At 41.8% G+C, this 18,630-nt stretch overlaps 2 protein-coding genes across 2 annotated transcripts; both read left to right on the top strand.

Annotated features, from left to right (window-relative positions):
- Nucleotides 1–1,293: 1,293 nt before the first annotated feature.
- Nucleotides 1,294–2,259, top strand: LOC310633431 (olfactory receptor 10K1-like; the record flags this gene model as incomplete). Its single annotated transcript, XM_083351136.1, has 1 exon — nt 1,294–2,259. The coding sequence occupies one exon, from the start codon at nt 1,294–1,296 to the stop codon at nt 2,257–2,259; it is 966 nt and encodes a 321-aa protein (XP_083207262.1).
- An 11,294-nt stretch (nt 2,260–13,553) lies between these two features.
- LOC310633430 (olfactory receptor 10Z1-like) lies at nt 13,554–18,630 on the top strand (the record flags this gene model as incomplete). The annotated part of the gene is made up of 2 exons (XM_083351135.1): nt 13,554–14,030; nt 17,269–18,630. Exon 2 carries the CDS (start codon nt 17,665–17,667, stop codon nt 18,628–18,630), a length of 966 nt encoding a protein of 321 aa, XP_083207261.1. The 5' UTR covers nt 13,554–14,030; nt 17,269–17,664.

Below are 18,630 nucleotides of genomic sequence, written 5' to 3'. Positions count from 1 at the left end.
AGAATATCCTTTGCTTTCTTTAGATGGGATAGTAACTGTCAATTTAGGCAGCTGATTAATATGCTTATTTGTGTTCATTTGTATGCTATTCATACAATGACGACCTTTCTTTGGTCGCTTCAAGTCTATTTTGACTCCTGGTGTCTGCCCTGGTCAAATTCCTGCAATTTCTTGGCAAGATTTTGGAAGTGGTTTGCCATTGCCCACTCCCTACAGCCGAGGGAGAGTGATTCACCCAGGATCACCTAGCTGGCTTCATGCCCAAGATAGGAGTAGAACTCACATACCCCTAATTCTAAACTGATGCATTAACTCCTACACCAAACTGGTTCTCTAATGATAACTTAAGACATCCTTATTTTATCCAGTTATCTATTTGTAAGCAAACATGATTGCCCATCTTGGGGAATGAAAGGAATGGATTCTACAACTGATTGTTACCCACTCTGTACACCTCAGTTCCTTCTGCCATGAAAGGAATGCAGATCAAGATTTCTGAGGGCCTGTCAATGAATGGGGACATATTTGTGAGGTGTGTTTTTTGTTTTTTATTTGTTTTGTTTTTTTGGTGCTGCCTGTAATTCTACACTGGAAGATATGTTGGTTACTGTTCAAGGAGAGAAGCAACTAAGGAGAACTTTCCTGACAGTTAGAACAGCTAATCAGAGGAACAACCTTCCTGCAGAAGTTGTGGATGCTCCAACACTGGAAGTTTTTAAGAAGAGACTGGACAACCATTTTTTTGTGAAATGGTTTAGAGTTTCCTGCCTGAGCAGGGTGTTGGATGCATAGATGACCACCAATGTACCTTCCAACTGTTATTCTGTTATACATGTAGTCCTGTTTTTTAAAATACAGCAAGCAAAACAACTTTACATGCTTAAAAAGCCCTATAGATGTATGTAAAGACAATTGAAAAGGTAAGTGGCAAACAGGTTTTAAATCCCTCTGATGCTGAGGAACAAATATAAACATTCCTGGTAGCAGACATATTTACATCATTTTTTATTTTTATTTTTTTGCTAATAACAATCATATATTCTTATAACCCGCTAGGTGGCAATATTAACTCAATCATGGCTGATCACCAAAAACTAAGCCTTTGGACTAAGAAAAGACTAGGAGAATACCACTGCAGAGCAGAGAAGATAGAGAACTGGGAAAGAATTCCCAGTGAGAAAGAATTCACATTTATATTGTTGCTAAGAAAACATGCCCATTAGTAGAAACTGAGTGCAATGTGAAGGAGAATTTGCATTCTAAGAATATCAGCTTCCAACCTCAAGATCTAGGATGGAGATGCACAGACAGAATAACAGCACGGAGGATAATTTTATAATCCTTGGATTCAATACTAGTAGAACTTTAAAGTTTGTACTTTTCACTTTGTTCCTTCTAATGCACCTCCTCACCCTCTCAGGACACCTAGCCATTGTGGTCCTCACTTTAATTGATCCTGCCCTCCACATCCCCATGTACTTCTTCCTGCGCAACCTGTCTTTCACTGAGGTCTGTTACACTCTGGTCATTGTGCCTCAAATGCTTGCCAACTTCTTGGACAAGAGCAGAAGTGTATCCTTGACAGCCTGTGCAGCACAGATGTACTTCTTCATTGCCTTTGGGGGCGCTGAATGCTTTCTATTGGCTTTGATGGCCTATGATAGATACATGGCCATATGCAACCCATTGCGCTACACTCTCGTCATGAACAAGAATCTCTGCAAAAAACTTTTGGCGATAGCCTTCATCAGTGGATTCACAATTTCACTGGGACTCACCACTTTGATTTTCAGTCTTCCCTTTTGCAGTTCACGTAATATTAACCACTTCTTCTGTGACATCCCACCATTGCTGTTCCTGGCATGCAACGACACACACGACAAAGAAGTGGCTGTGTTCCTTGTCTGTACAATGAATTTACTCATTCCATTCTTGCTCATTCTGATTTCCTATATCTTTATTGCCCATTCCATCCTCATGATCAAGTGTGCTGAAGGCAGGAAAAAGGCCTTCTCCACCTGTGCCGCTCACTTGATTGCGGCCATCCTCCACTATGGCTGTGCCATCTTTATCTACATCCGTCCTAAGGCTAGCTACTCCCTGAATGAAGACAAATTGGTCTCTTTGATCTACACCAATGTGACACCTATGATGTACCCCGTGATTTACAGCCTTCGTAATAAGGAAGTCAAAGGTGCATTGAAGAGACTATGGGGAAAGAAATTTATTTCCATGGAAAACAAACAGATGAGACATTGACATGCCAGCTGCCAGGAGAAAATGACCTGACTATTTTTTCTTTAACCAAGAAGAAATGTTAAATAAATAACTGTTGCTTGGGTTTTTTTTTAATATTTCAATGCAATAGATTTTATTCTTGAGGCAATTTGAAACTTCTTGATTTTGTCCATGCTTAGATCCCAGAGAATCTACTTGCATCCTGACTGTCAAGATTTGTAGCTTCTTTCTTGGTATCTGTCTTACTGAGTATATTTGAGAGAAATTATTTTACTTGTAATTGAGTAATAAACATTCTAAGGATCCATTTCTGCTAAATACTCAAATGGTAGTCTATTGTGCAGAAGCAACTAAGGTTGGAAGAGTAACTTTAAAAGTTTTTGAAAACTGGAGCTTAATTAGTAACTTGCGGTAAGTTGATTTCAGATATTGCAGCCTTGCACATCATTTAGGTGTGAGAATTTCTAAATCTGATGCTTCAGAACCAATTTTGAAGAGTAGCATTTTTAAAATCTAGATTGTTTAGAATAAAACTTTAGGAAATGACTATGAGACCATCAAAATTGTATTGGTCTAAGACTGTAATAAAATGACTGACTGAATCTTCATGAATTTTTGTTTGTCTGAATATTTATCTCAGACTTTCCCCAACATTAACAACCTTCCATTTTGTGTCAGGACTACATTTCCCCAAGTCCTCAGCCAATAAAACCATTAGCCAGGCTGGTTGCTGAAAGTTCTAATTCCAGCATGTACTGTATGGAAGGCATCATACTGAGAAGACAGATTTAAAGCAGTTATGCTCCTATTTATCTTTAAAATAACCCTTTTTACTCCACCTATAGAATACATTATTACTAGTTTCCATGATTTAGTGGCCATCCCAATTAATGACATAGATATGCTTCCTTCCCTTGTTATTTTCTCTAGAAAAATACAGACTTCCCCCTCTATATATCATGCAATCTTTTTAAAAATAATGTGGGGATTGAGGCAGTGAAAAAAAAGGAAGCAGAAAGGCTGAGACAGGAAAAAACCAAACAAGAGAAAAGGGATAGAGATGAGGCATGAAGTGGATTTTGGAGGGAAATGGGTTGAAGGTCCAGAAGCATAATTACTCAGAAATGCACAGGTGCAGATGTTTTCAAAATTTTTCGGGCTATGGAACCAGTTCATTAAAAAAAAGGTCTAGTGATAAACTTTTCTTGTTTTTGCCTTTACTCTATCATAGAACTTCATCAAGTTCTCAGTGAATCCTAGGTTTCTACAGGACCTAGTTTTAAACATTATGTGCCAATCATATTGCCCTAATTCTCAATAAACAATTCTCAGTAAATTCTTCATTTTTTTAAAAAAAATTATGTTGCTTGTTCATTTAAATTCTCAATTACCTTATTTTTCAGAGAGAAAGAGAGAGAGATGGAGGGAGGGAGGGAGGGAGGGAGAGAGAGGAGAGAGTGAGAGAGCATGCAATTTGTTCTGAGACAATGTACAATTGGTGATGCTAACCATAGCTGCCTTTGCTGCCAAGATGTCAAATCAATTTTTCAGAATTTAAACCTGAAGAGAGTATATACAGTGTATTACATTGAATGTTTAGAAGTGGGTCTAAAAATCTATCATCCACAAGAGCAGATTAAAAAAAAATGAAGATGTTGGATTTCACCATACTATCTAAATTTTCCTCCTTTTGTACATATTGTCAATATTTCATACATATACTAAAGTCAGGGCGTTAATCATGCAGTCATGACCACCATCTCAACCTTTCCAACTGCAAAGTGTTGACCTTTGCTGTTAGTACCCTTTATAACGCCTTGGTAAGACCACCCTTGGCATACTACATCCAGTTTTGGTCACCACAATATAAAAAAGGTGTTGAGACTCTGGAAAGAGTGCAGAGATGATTAGGGGGTTGGAGGCTAAAGCATATGAAGAACAGTTGCAGGAATTGGGTATGTCTAGTCATTATGCCGCAGCCAGTGCTCCTAATGGTGAGTGGAATGGACACATGAGAGAGGGAGAGGGAACGGGAAAGGGAGAGGAAGAAGTAAGACTGCAGAAAACTGCATCCAATTTTGGTCACCATGTTATAAAAAAGATATTGAAACTCTTGAAGGATTGCAAAGAAGAGCAACAAAGATGATTAGAGGGCTGGAGGCTAAAACATACGAAGAACGGTTGCAGGAATTGGGTTTGCCTAGTCTAGTGAAAAGAAGGACAAGGGGTGACATGATAGCAGCACTCCAATATTTGAGGGGCTGCCACAAAGAAGAGCGGGGTCAACCTATTTTCCAAGGCACCAGAAGGCAAGACAAAGAGCAATGGATGGAAACTAATCAAGGAGAGGAGCAACCTAGAATTAAGGAGAAATTTCCTTATAGTGAAAACAATTATCCAGTGCAACAGCTTGCCTTCAGAATAGCAATAGCAATAGCACTTAGACTTATGTACCACTTCACAGTGCTTTACAGCCCTCTCTAAGCAGTTTACAGAATCAGCCTATTGCCCACCAACAATCTGGGTCCTCATTTTACCGACCTTGGAAGGATGGAAGGCTGAGTCAGCCTTGAGCCGGTGAGACTCGAACTGTCGAACTGCTGGCAGCTGGCAGTCAGCAGAAGGAGCCTGCAGTACTGCATTCTAACCACTGCACCACCAGAAGTTGTGGGTGCTCCACCACTGAAGGTTTTAAAGAAGAAATTGGACAGCCATTTGTCTGAAATGGTATAGGGTCTCCTGCTTGAACAGGGGGTTGGACTAGAAGGCCTTCAAAGACCCTCCCAACTCTGTTATTCCATCCTGCCACTAGGAACTACAGAGGTCCTATCCAGTAAATGACCATGATATTTATATAATCATAAATCACACCACATTTAGTTAATAATGACGACGACGATGACGACGATGATGATGATGATGATGATGATGATGATGATGATGATAATAATAATAATAATAATAATAATAATAATAATAATAATAATAATAATAATAATAATTTTATTTATATACCGCCCTTCTCCCGGAGGACTCAGGGCGGTGAACAGGGCAAGCATAAAAAATACAGGGATACAAAAGTTAAAAGGGATTAAATATATGCCCAACTAAAAACAGTAAATACAAATATTAAAATAACAATAAACCCCCCCATCCCCCATCAGGCCAGGCCAGCTTGTTCAAATAAGAATGTCTTTAGATCGCGATGGAAGGAGCGAAGGTCGGGCGCCATCCGGAGCTCAACCGGTAACCGATTCCATAGCTCCGGGGCGCCCAAAGAGAAGGACCTCCCCATGGGGGCCACCAATCGACATTCTCTGATCGGTGGCACCCTGAGGAGGCCCTCTCTGTGGGAACGCACAGGGCGGAGGGAAGTTGATGCCGGCAGCAGGTGTTCCTTAAGGTACTCCGGACCCATGCCATGTAGGGCCTTAAACACCATTACCAGTACCTTGAATCTCACCCGGAAGACGGTGAGATGATGATGATGATGGAAGGTACATTGGAGGTCATCTAGTCCAACCCCCTGTTCAGGCAGGAAACCCTATACCATTTCAAACAAATGGCTGTAGCTCTTCCCAGGAACTTCTGGGCAGCTTAAATGCAATGGAGGCCCAATCAGCTACTTTCCTCCTCCACCCTCCTCCTTTTTAACTCACAGATTGTAGCTCTTCCCAGCAACCTCTGGGCAGTTTAAATGCAATGGAGGTCCAATCAGCAGGGCCTCGGCTACTTTCCTCCACCTAGGGGTTAAAACAACGGCTTAAGACGCAGTCAGCCCAGGTTCGAATCTCAGAAGGGTATGACTGACTGATGAGAACATAAGAAGTTCGAAATGATCATTTCAGCCTGCCTAAAATTCTTTATTAGCAGTCTAGCTTTTTATATTTTTAGGCTCTTGATGTATCCTTTGTGCTTTTTATTGACTGTATCTCACTCTCTCTATGCTGGTCTATAACAGTGATAAAGATTTGAATTGAAGAACTGCAGAGGAATGCCTGAAAGGTGTTGAAAGAAAGAGAGGATCTGTTGATGTAAGGAAAGAAAACCCAAAATCCATCATATTTTTCAGCTAAAATGCACTGGGCAGAGTCTGACGATCAGGACACGGGCGGTCTTGTCGATGTTATCTGGGAGGAGTTTGATTCTGTAACCCCTGAGGAAGTGGACAGGATTATGGGAAGGCTGAGCTCCACCACATGTTTATTGGACCCGTGCCCTTTTTGGCTGGTTTATGCAGCTCGGGAGAGGACACGAGGCTGGTTCCAGGCAGTTATATCTGCTTCCTTGAGTGAGGGTAATTTCCCTGCCGTCTTGAAGGAGGCGGTGGTGAGACCTCTCCTCAAGAAGCCTGCTCTGGACCCAGCTGTTTTGAACAACTTTCGTCCAGTCTCCAACCTTCGCTTTCTTGCGAAGGTTGTTGAGAGTGTGGTGGCGCATCAGCTTCCCCTGGTCCTGGATGAAGCGGATTATCTAGACCCGTTCCAATCGGGTTTCAGGCCCGGGTACAGCACGGAGACGGCATTGGTCGCTCTGGTGAATGATCTCTGGAGGGCTCGGGACAGAGGACATTCCTCTGTCCTTGTCCTATTAGACCTCTCGGCGGTTTTTTATACCATCGACCATGGTATCCTGCTGCGGCGTCTCAGGGGATTGGGAGTGGGAGGCACAGTTCTTCAGTGGTTCTCCTCCTATCTCCTGGGACGCTCGCAGTCGGTGTTGGCAGGGGGGCAGAGGTCGACCCCTAGGACTCTCGCTTGTGGAGTTCCTCAGGGGTCGGTCCTCTCGCCTCTCCTGTTCAACATCTACATGAAACCGCTGGGTGAGATCATTCGTGGTTTTGGAGTTGGGTATCATCAATATGCCGATGATACCCAACTTTTCATTTCGACCCCAAACCACCCCAGTGATGCCCTCAATGTGATGTCCCGTTGCCTGGAGGCGGTTCGGGCCTGGATGGGGAGGAACAGACTTCAACTCAACCCTGACAAGACTGAGTGGCTGTGCATTCCGGCATCCCGGGACACTCAAAATATTCCATCTCTTCTTATGGGGGGGTGAGTCCTTACCCCCCGTGGATAGGGCTCGCAACTTGGGAGTCCTCCTAGATTCATGACTTACTCTGGAAGATCATATAGTGGCCGTGACTAGGGGGGCTTTCGCCCAGGTTCGCCTGGTGCGCCAGTTGCGGCCCTATCTGGACCGGGATGCCCTGTGTACGGTCACTCATGCGCTCGTGACCTCTCGCCTGGACCACTGCAATGCTCTTTACATGGGGCTTCCCTTGAAGACCACTCGGAGGCTCCAACTGGTACAGAATGCGGCCACGAGAGTTGTCTTGGGAGTTTCCCGGTACTCCCATGTTACACCTTTGCTCCGCAAGCTACATTGGTTACCAGTTGTCTTCCGGGTGAGGTTCAAGGTTTTGGTTATGATCTTCAAGTCCTTACATGGCATGGGTCCGGGGTACCTCGAGGACCACCTGCTGCCGGCGTCAACTCCCCTCCGCCCTGTGCGTGCCCACAGAGAGGGCCTCCTCAGGGTGCCTCTGGTCAGGGAATGTCGACTGGTGGCCCCCAGGGGGAGGGCCTTCTCTGTGGGCACTCCGGCGTTATGGAACCAACTGCCGGTTGAGCTCCGGATGGCATCAGACCTTCGCTCCTTCCGGCGCGGGCTGAAGAGCCACTTATTTGAATTAGCTGGTCTGGCCTGATGGGGAATGGTAGGGTTTTTTAAATGGGTCTCTTTTATTGTTTTATTGTTATTGTAACTTTTAATTGGGCATTTGTTTAATTCCTTTTTAATTTTTGTATTGTTATTTATATATGCCCTGTTAACCGCCCTGAGTCCTTCGGGAGAAGGGCGGTATACAAATTTAATAAACAGTAAACAGTAAACAGTATCAGGTCTCAACCATGGATCTCCTCTATTCAAGTTTATTAAAAGAATTCCCTTTCAATTTCTGATGAAAGTTGGAGCTAATAAGCATTTTCACTTTTAGCACTTTCTTTTCTGCCTTTGTTGTTTAAAGTGTCTTGTATAAGAGGCTTTAAGAGGAGTGTCCTTCTCAGAAGAACCAAAACCAGAAACTAGAGGGGCTACATTTGACTCCCATTCTTTGAAGAGAAAAACATTTTTTAAAAAAATAATAATACAAATCTTCACAATTCTATCATTTATGTTAATGGGGAGAAATTAGTCCAGTATCAGTTAATGAACATTCTGGCTTTGTGGGATTTGAAGGTGTTATGCACACTTCTTCCCACTCTTTACTTTTGGGGGGGGGGTTGGGGAGATAAATCTTTCAGCCTCACTCATTCTTATCTAGCTACATCACGAAGCCCTCTGGGACTTTTGGAAAATTAGCACTTGGAGATCATCTCCTCCTGGATCACAGTCCCTTAAATACATGTCACATATTTATAACTCTGCAGGAAATACCAGCATGTTCTTCTGTATAGAGATGTGGCGCAGTTAAAATGCTGTGTTGCAGGTTGACTCTGCCCACAGCCAGGAGTTCGATCCTGACTGGCTCAAGGTAGTCTCAATCTTCCATCAGGTGGGTAAGATGAGGACCCAGATTGTTGGGGGCAGTATGCTGACTCTGTAAACTTCTCAGAGAGGGCTGTAAAGCATTATAGAGTGGTATATGAATCTAACTGCTATTGCTATTGCTATTGCTATTTATGAACAGTCTGAGTTTAGAATGAGGAATACCTTCCTCCTATATTATCTCCAGGTTTATAACTTCTACCACAGTTAGTTTGGGCATGAGAAATGAACTCTATAGCTGTTAAAGTTGGATCAGTGGAATGATGAATCTTATTGGAGGAAAAAAAATAAGTAAAAACAATCTGGTTTCTGACAGGCCAAAAAAAAAATGTCAGGACTTCACCTTTTATATTATTTCTAGAATAGAGCAGAACATCTCTTTTCTCCTGGAAAAGCTGAGATAGTGGACTTTCCAGGCTGAGAAGCCTTTTGCTTTCATTGTACAGAATAAGGTTAAGTGGACATTTCTCTCAGCATACCTAGTTTTCAATCAGTGGGTAGAGGAATTAAAATAGAGGAACTGGTGTTTATAGTGCAAAAGAGCATGGTAGTGAAGTTTTGCCATTGTACACAAACAACAATCGTGACCATAACCGTTGAGGATGTGAGTGAGAGGCACCATCACACAACGTGCCAATCACAAGGGGCAGTGAGGTAAAATGAGAACATTAGGAATTCTGTCTGTTAAGTCCTCTTTATCTCTTACTCTGCCAACTCTTTATTTATGAGATTCAGGCATAAGATAATTTTCCTCCCAAGCCTTCTTTTTTACTCTTGAATGGTAATTAACTAAGTGCTGGATTTTCCACCTACCTCATCTCTTTCCTGTAAACAAAATATCTTCCTGCTATACATGATAAAACCCGATTCAATGGTCTCTGCACAAGCTGGACCCTACTCTCCAGTAATAACATCTGTGACCTTGCCCCCCACTTATTTTTAGAGGGGGAAAAACCGGAAAGGATTCCAATACTGTACTAGTGCTTGCTGTAGTAAAGCAGTTAATGTGTGCCCATTGGCAATAACCAGTAACAGCTTCAGTGCTCTTTGTGTATAGTAGGATGATTAAGGCATAGTGTAATGGTTAAGGACTTGGGATTTGGATCACGGAGGTGATAAATTATCCTTGGAGTAATCATAATTAATCTTGCATAATTAATCTTGCAGAGGTTGTTATTCCTGGCATAGAATTAGGAAAGGCCTTCCATATCAGTTGCTAGAGGAAAGGTATAAATATAATAAATACAGGAATTAACAAAAAAAAGAGAAGAATAGGCATATTTAATTGTAAAAGATCAGAAGAATACACACAGGATTTTCAACCTAATCCTGCCATTTTCCTCAATATTTTCTGAAAGTGTTTTCCTCAACCTGGCACCCTACAGCCTTCTTCTCCTGCCAGCATGAATGGGAAGAGCTGTAGAAAATGGCAATTAAGGTATTGTGAGGGTGCTAGGTTGGGAGGAGCTGCTGTAAAATAAAACTGAAAAATACAAACCAATACAAGATGGGCTCCGGCACAAGTCCAAAAGCTTGGAAAACCTCAGGTCCCTGTGACCTACCTAGATTTGTTCCTGCAAAACTAATACAAAACTACTATAATTACTGTGGTCTGCAGGTTTTCCAAGAGATTCTATTTTACATCCCTACTCATCCTTTAGGGAATATTTCTCCTATTCTCTGTCTAAGAAATCGGTGGGCTGGAAGCACCAGTTACTATTTTAGATCCAGCAATCTTATTTCTCTCTCTGTGTGTGCGCATGTGTGTGTGTGTATGGACAAAGCCATGTTTCTGATTCTTATTTCTTTTAATCACGGAAACACTGCTTTTCTACATTTACCTTCCAAAATGTATCATATAAACATTTAACTGAATTTTAATAAGGATATTTTTATGGATTTGGGGAATGTTGATATGCAGAGTAACTTATGAATAGAGGAAACAAAGCAAGCAGCATGAATTTTGAGATATTTGGAGACGACACCTAAAGCACACATAGGAGCTGGCAGCTCTGCTTAGAATCTGAAGGCAGAATACATGTTCATTTACACAAATAACAGAATAACAGAGTTGGAGGGGACTTTGAAGGTCTTCTAGTCCAACCCCATGCTTAAGCAGGACACCCTATATCTTTCCAGACAATTGCCTGTCCAGTCTCTTTTTTAAAAGCCTCCAGTGATGCAGCACCCACAACTTCTGAAGGCAAATCATCCCACTGGTTAATTGTCCTCACTGTTAGGAAATTTCTCCTTAGTCTTAGGTTGCTTTTCTCCTTGATTGTTTTTTGTCTTGCCTTCTGGTGCTTTGGAAAATAGGTGGATTCCTCTTCCTTGTGGCAGCCCCTCAAATATTGGAACACAGCTCTCATGTCACACCTAGTCCTTCTTTTCGCTAGACTAGGCAAATCCAATTCTTGCAATCATTCGTTATATGTTTAGCCTCCAGCCCTCTCATAACCTTTGTTGCTCTTTTCTGCATTCTTTCCAGAATCTGTACATCTTTTTTATAATACAGTATGGTGACCAAAATTGAATGCAGTTTTCTTCTCCCTCTCCCTCTCCCTCTCTCATCTGTCTGTCTATTCCATCCACCGTTAGGAGATTGGCTGTGGCATAATGATATCTATCCTATACTTTTCAACATACTTCAGCTGTAAAGTTGATGATGGGATCACATGACCAGGAGTAATTGCGACTGTTGTAACTTTGAAATGAGGTTGTAAGTAGTTTTTGTAAGGATAGAGGCATACCTTTGGTTGCTAAGCAACCACTTGTAAGTCTAGGACTACCAGCATTAAAAAAGAGTCTACAGCCAATCTTATTGTTTTTTGCACTAGAGTGGGTAACATGGTACCCTCCAGATTCTTTGATCTATAACTACCACATTATACTGCTGACTGGGAGAGAGTTTTTAGAGGACACTATGACTCCTCAGCTTTTGCACTTAACTTGTCTTATAAACCCCAAATTTGCTCTCAAATCTTGGATCTAAATTTGGAGGCTTGACCTCAGTTACATTTCTATATCCCAATGGTTCAACTTTCAGGCAACATTCTGAAATCTATATAATCTTTCCCACCTGTGTATCTTTCAGTAACTGTTTATGACTTCACCTGAAGGACTTTGAGAAACTCCAAACATTTTGTTCATTGCAAGGTAACCAGATCAGTTGGAAATATAATTTTTCTTGAAATGTCTATTAAAGCATTGCAGCATCTCATACAGGAAAGTGCTATGGTGATCCTGGAAAAAGGTTGAATATTTCTGAAGCAATGTCTACCATAGGATAAGATTTCATGCCACACGTAACTTGTATGGAACTCCTACAATGTTCATCCAGTTTAAGGTGCGAGTCACAATTAAATGTCTTCTTTTATTTAGATATGGCATCAAGTTCAAACCTGCTTGAAAGCAGCATGCTGAAATGTCTGGATATGTTTTTTTCTGGTACGAAGGACATTTGATTGCAGCAGTCAATAACTTTAGGAAGACTATGAATGCTCTGTTCAATGGTGTGCACTTATCAGATCAAAGCAATTAGCAAAAAAAAAACAACAAATCAAATTAATTTTTTTAAAGAAAGGCAGAATCCCTAAGTATGTTTACCAAAAATACTTCCCACTGGATTCAGTGGTTTTTATTTCAGAGTGATCATGGATGGGAATCTGTGCCCAAATTTCCAATCACCTAAACTTTTAATCTCTTGTAAGACTTTTAAAGACTGCTTCGACTTGCCCTCATCCTTTGCAAGTGGTCATGGAATACAGATATTTGCCAATGTGGCAATGAGCCCAATGCTTTCAAAAAGAAGGATGCGCAAATATCCAAGCTATAGACTGATTGGTGTATCTCTTTCTGTCCAATCATCCTTCCATCGATCCATCAACCCATCATCTATTGTTTCCTTGCTATAGTCAAGGAAAGGCCTATATATCCTACAGTATTAACAGTGGAAATTTGTTAGGTGCTACTGTTACAGAGAGAGATAGGCACAGAAATAGTAAAATTGAAAGCATGATGGGGAAGGGGCAGATTTTATGTAAGTACTGTAAATTAAAAGGAATCTAAGTACTAAAAGCAGGTAAACATCTACTACCTTGAGGATGAAAGTTTGTACTCCGGGTTTGTAAGTTGGGGCTTGGAGAATGAACCTTCACCCTCACCCTACACCCGAGCTACAGATGTTTGCCGCTACTGCAAATCTATTACCTTCTTCCACGGTGGCCAGCCCTCTGACCCCCATTAACTAAGAAGTTTTCAGACCGGCTGTGGTACCATTGGATCCATGAAAGAAGAATCTGTCTGGGTAAAAGTAGTTTTTGTTGCGGAATGTTTAGACTTAATTTTTGAGACTAAGAATATCCTTTGCTTTCTTTAGATGGGATAGTAACTGTCAATTTAGGCAGCTGATTAATATGCTTATTTGTGTTCATTTGTATGCTATTCATACAATGACGACCTTTCTTTGGTCGCTTCAAGTCTATTTTGACTCCTGGTGTCTGCCCTGGTCAAATTCCTGCAATTTCTTGGCAAGATTTTGGAAGTGGTTTGCCATTGCCCACTCCCTACAGCCGAGGGAGAGTGATTCACCCAGGATCACCTAGCTGGCTTCATGCCCAAGATAGGAGTAGAACTCACATACCCCTAATTCTAAACTGATGCATTAACTCCTACACCAAACTGGTTCTCTAATGATAACTTAAGACATCCTTATTTTATCCAGTTATCTATTTGTAAGCAAACATGATTGCCCATCTTGGGGAATGAAAGGAATGGATTCTACAACTGATTGTTACCCACTCTGTACACCTCAGTTCCTTCTGCCATGAATGGAATGCAGATCAAGATTTCTGAGGGCCTGTTAATGAATGGGGACATATATGTGAGGTGTTTTTTATTTGTTTTGTTTTTTTGGTGCTGCCTGTAATTCTACACTGGAAGATATGTTGGTTACTGTTCAAGGAGAGAAGCAACTAAGGAGAACTTTCCTGACAGTTAGAACAGCTAACCAGAGGAACAACCTGCCTGCAGAAGTTGTGGATGCTCCAACACTGGAAGTTTTTAAGAAGAGACTGGACAACCATTTTTTTCTGAAATGGTTTAGAGTTTCCTGCCTGAGCAGGAGGTTGGACTAGATGACCACCAATGTATCTTCCAACTGTTATTCTGTTATACATGTAGTCCTGTTTTTTTTAAAAAACACAAGCAAAACGACTTTACATGCTTAAAAAGCCCTATTTGTTGTTGTTGTTGTTGTTAGTTGCGAAGTCGGGTCTGACCCATCGCGACCCTATGGACAATGTTCCTCCAGGCCTTCCTGTCCTCTACCATCTTCTGGAGTCCATTTAAGCTCACGCCTACTGCTTCAGTGACTCCATCCAGCCACCTCATTCTCTGTCGTCCCCTTCTTCTATTGCCCTCAATCTTTCCCAGCATTAGGCTCTTCTCCAGTGACTCCTTCCTTCTCATTAGGTGGCCAAAGTATTTGAGTTTTAGCTTCAGGATCTGGCCTTCTAAAGAGCAGTCAGGGTTGATCTCCTCTAGGACTGACCGGTTTGATCGCCTTGCAGTCCAAGGAACTCGCAGGAGTCTTCTCCAGCACCATAGTTCAAAGGCTTCAATTCTTTGGCGCTCAGCCTTTCTTATGGTCCAGCTTTCACTGCCATACATTGCAACTGGGAAGACCATAGCCTTGACTATACGCACTTTTGTTGACAGGGTGATGTCTCTGCTTTTTAGTGTGCTGTCTAGATTTGCCATGGCTTTCCTCCCAAGGAGCAAGCGTCTTTTAATTTCTTGGCTACAGTCCCCATCTGCAGTGATCTTGGAGCCCAGGAAAATAAACTCTGTCACTACCTCCATTTCTTCCCCATCTATTTGCCAGGAATTGAGAGGGCCAGATGCCATGATCTTGGTTTTCTTAATGTTTAGTTTCAACCCAACTTTTGTACTCTCCTTCTTCACCCGCAACAAGAGGCTCTTTAGTTCCTCTTCACTTTCTGCCATTAGAGTGGTATCATCCGCATATCTTAGGTTGTTGATGTTTCTTCTGGCAATCTTAATTCCAACTTTTGATTCATCTAGCCCTGTCTTTCTCATGATGTGCTCTGCATATAAGTTAAATAGGCAAGGTGACAGTATACAGCCTTGCCGGACTCCTTTCCCAATTTTGAACCAATCAGTGGTTCCGTGTCCAGTTCTCACTGTTGCTTCTTGGCCCGCATATAGGTTTCTCAAGAGACAAATAAGATGGTCTGGTATGCCCATCTCTTTAAGGACTTGCCACAGTTTGTTATGATCCACACAATCAAAGGCTTTAGCATAGTCAATGAAGCAGAAGTAGATGTTTTTCTGGAACTCTCTAGCTTTCTCCATGATCCAGCGTATGTTAGCAATTTGATCTCTAGTTCCTCTGCCTCTTTGAAATCCTGCCTGTACTTCTGGTAGTTCTTGATCCACATACTGCTGGAGTCTAGCTTGTAGAATTTTAAGCATAACTTTACTAGCATGAGAAATGAGTGCAATGGTGCAATAGTTTGAACATTCTTTGGCACTGCCTTTCTTTGGAATTGGAATGTAAACTGATCTTTTCCAATCCTGTGGCCACTGTTGAGTTTTCCAAATTTTCTGGCAAATTGAGTGTAGCACTTTTACTGCATCGTCTTTTAAGATTTTGAATACTCAGCTGAAATACTGTCACCTCCACTAGCTTTGTTGTTGCTCAGCTTTTCTAAGGCCCACTTCACTTCACATTCTAGGATGTCTGGCTCGAGGTCAGTGACCACCTCATTGTGATTATCAGGGACGTTAAGCTCATTCTTGTATAGTTCTTCTGTGTAATTTTGCCACCTCTTCTTAATCTCTTCTGCCTCTGTTAGGTCCCTGCCATTTTGGTCCTTTATCATGCCCATTTTTGCATGAAACGTTCCTTTCATCTCTCCAATTTTCTTGAAAAGATCTCTGGTCCTCCCTATTCTATTGTTTTCTTCTATTTCTTTGCATTGTTCATTTAAGAAGGCATTCTTATCTCTTCTAGCTATTCTTTGGAATTCTGCATTTAATTGGGCGTATCTTTCTTTTTCTCCCTTGCCTTTTGCTTCCCTCCTTTCCTCAGCTATTTGCAAAGCTTCCTCAGAGAGCCATTTTGCTTTCTTGCATTTCTTTTTCTTTGGGATGGTTTTGGTTGCTACCTGTTGTACAATGTTGCGAACCTCTGTCCATAGTTCTTCAGGCACTCTGTCTATCAGATCTAATTCCTTAAATCTATTTGTCACCTCTACTGTATATTGAACAGGGATATGATTTAATTCATACCTGACTGGCCTAGCGCTTTTCCCTACTTTCTTTAATTTAAGCCTAAACTTTGCAACAAGAAGCTCATGGTCTGAGCCACAGTCAGCTCCTGGTCTTGTTTTTACTGACTGTATAGAGCTTCTCCATCTTTGGCTGTAGAGCATATAGTCAATCTGATTTCTGTGTTGACCGTCTGGTGATGTCCATGTGTAGAGCCGTCTCTTGGGTTGCTGGAAAAGAGTGTTTGCTATGACCATCGTATTCTCTTGACAAAATTCTATCAGCCTGTGCCCTGATTCATTTTGTACTCCAAGGCCAAACTTGCCTGTTATTCCAGTTTTCTTTTGGCTTCCTACTTTAGCATTCCAATCCCCCATGATGATAAGGACATCATTTTTGGGTGTTAGTTCTATAAGGTGCTGTAGGGCTTCATAGAACCGGTCAATTTCATCCTCTTCAGCACCGGTGGTTGGGGCATAGACTTGGACTACTGTGATATTGAATGGTTTGCCTTGGATTCGAACTGAGATCATTCTGTCATTTTGGGAATTGTATCCCAGTATTGCTTTTCCTATTTTTTTATTGACTATGAAGGCTACTCCATTTCTTCTGAGGGATTCTTGCCCGCAGTAGTATACCTGATGGTCATCTGAATTAAATTCACCTATTCCTGTCCATTTTAGTTCGCTGATACCTAAGATGTCGATGTTTAGTCTTGTCATCTCTTGTTTGACCACGTCCAGCTTTCCTTGATTCATGGATCTTACATTCCAGGTTCCTATGGAGAAAAAATCTTTACAGCATCAGACTTTCCTTTCACCACCAGACACATCCACAGCTGAGCGTCCTTTCGGCTTTGGCCCAGTCGCTTCATTCTTTCTGGCACTACTAGTACTAGCCCTCTGCTCTTCCCCAGTAGCATATTGGACGCCTTCCGACCTGAGGGGCTCATCTTCCAGCGTCATATCGTTTTGCCTTTTGGTACTGTCCATAGGGTTTTCATGGCAAAGATACTGGAGTGGTTTGCCATTTCCTTCTCCAGTGGATCACATTTTGTCAGAACTCTCTGCTATGACCTTTCGGTCTTGGGTGGTCCTGCACGGCATAGCTCATAGCTTCATTGAATTACGCAAGCCCCTTCACCACGACAAGGCAGTAATCCATGAAGGGGAAAAAGCCCTATAGATGTATGTAAAGACAATTGAAAAGGTAAGTGACAAACAGGTTTTAAATCCCTCTGATGCTGAGGAACAAATATAAACATTCCTGGTAGCAGACATATTTACATCATTTTTTATTTTTATTTTTTGCTAATAACAATCATATATTCTTATGACCCACTAGGTGGCAATATTAAGTCAATCATGGCTGATTGCCAAAAACTAAGCCTTTGGACTAAGAAAAGACTAGGAGAATACCACTGCAGAGCAGAGAAGATCAGTAACTGGGAAAGAATTCCCAGTGGGAAAGAATTCACATTTATATTGTTGCTAAGAAAACATGCCCATTAGTAGAAACTGAGTGCAATGTGAAGGAGAATTTGCATTCTAAGAATATCAGCTTCCAACCTCAAGATCTAGGATGGAGATGCACAGACAGAATAACAGCACGGAGGATAATTTTATAATCCTTGGATTCAATACTAGTAGAACTTTAAAGTTTGTACTTTTCGCTTTGTTCCTTCTAATGCACCTCCTCACCCTCTCAGGACACCTAGCCATTGTGGTCCTCACTTTAATTGATCCTGCCCTCCACATCCCCATGTATTTCTTCTTGCGCAACCTGTCTTTCACTGAGGTCTGTTACACTCTGGTCATTGTGCCTCAAATGCTTGCCAACTTCTTGGACAAGAGCAGGAGTGTATCCTTGACAGCCTGTGCAGCACAGATGTACTTCTTCATTGCCTTTGGGGGTGCTGAATGCTTTCTATTGGCTTTGATGGCCTATGATAGATACACGGCCATATGCAACCCATTGCGCTACACTCTCATCATGAACAAGACTCTCTGCAAAAAACTTTTGGCGATAGCCTTCATCAGTGGATTCACAATTTCACTGGGACTCACCACTTTGATTTTCAGTCTTCCCTTTTGCAGTTCACGTAACATTAACCACTTCTTCTGTGACATCCCACCTGTGCTGTTCCTGGCATGCAACGACACACACGACAAAGAAGTGGCTGTGTTCCTTGTCTGCACAATGATTTTACTCATTCCATTCCTGCTAATTCTGATTTCCTATATCTTTATTGCCCATTCCATCCTCATGATCAAGTGTGCTGAAGGCCGGAAAAAGGCCTTCTCCACCTGTGCCGCTCACTTGATTGTGGCCATCCTCCACTATGGCTGTGCCATCTTTATCTACATCCGTCCTAAGGCTAGCTACTCCCTGAATGAAGACAAATTGGTCTCTTTGATCTACACCAATGTGACACCTATGATGTACCCCGTGATTTACAGCCTCCGTAATAAGGAAGTCAAAGGTGCATTGAAGAGACTATGGGGAAAGAAATTTATTTCCATGGAAAACAAACAGATGAGACATTGA

This window comes from Vipera ursinii, assembly GCF_947247035.1.
Source record: "Vipera ursinii genome assembly, chromosome: 2".
Taxonomy (NCBI): Eukaryota; Metazoa; Chordata; class Lepidosauria; order Squamata; family Viperidae; genus Vipera; species Vipera ursinii.
This window is presented reverse-complemented; position numbering and strand designations above follow the sequence as displayed.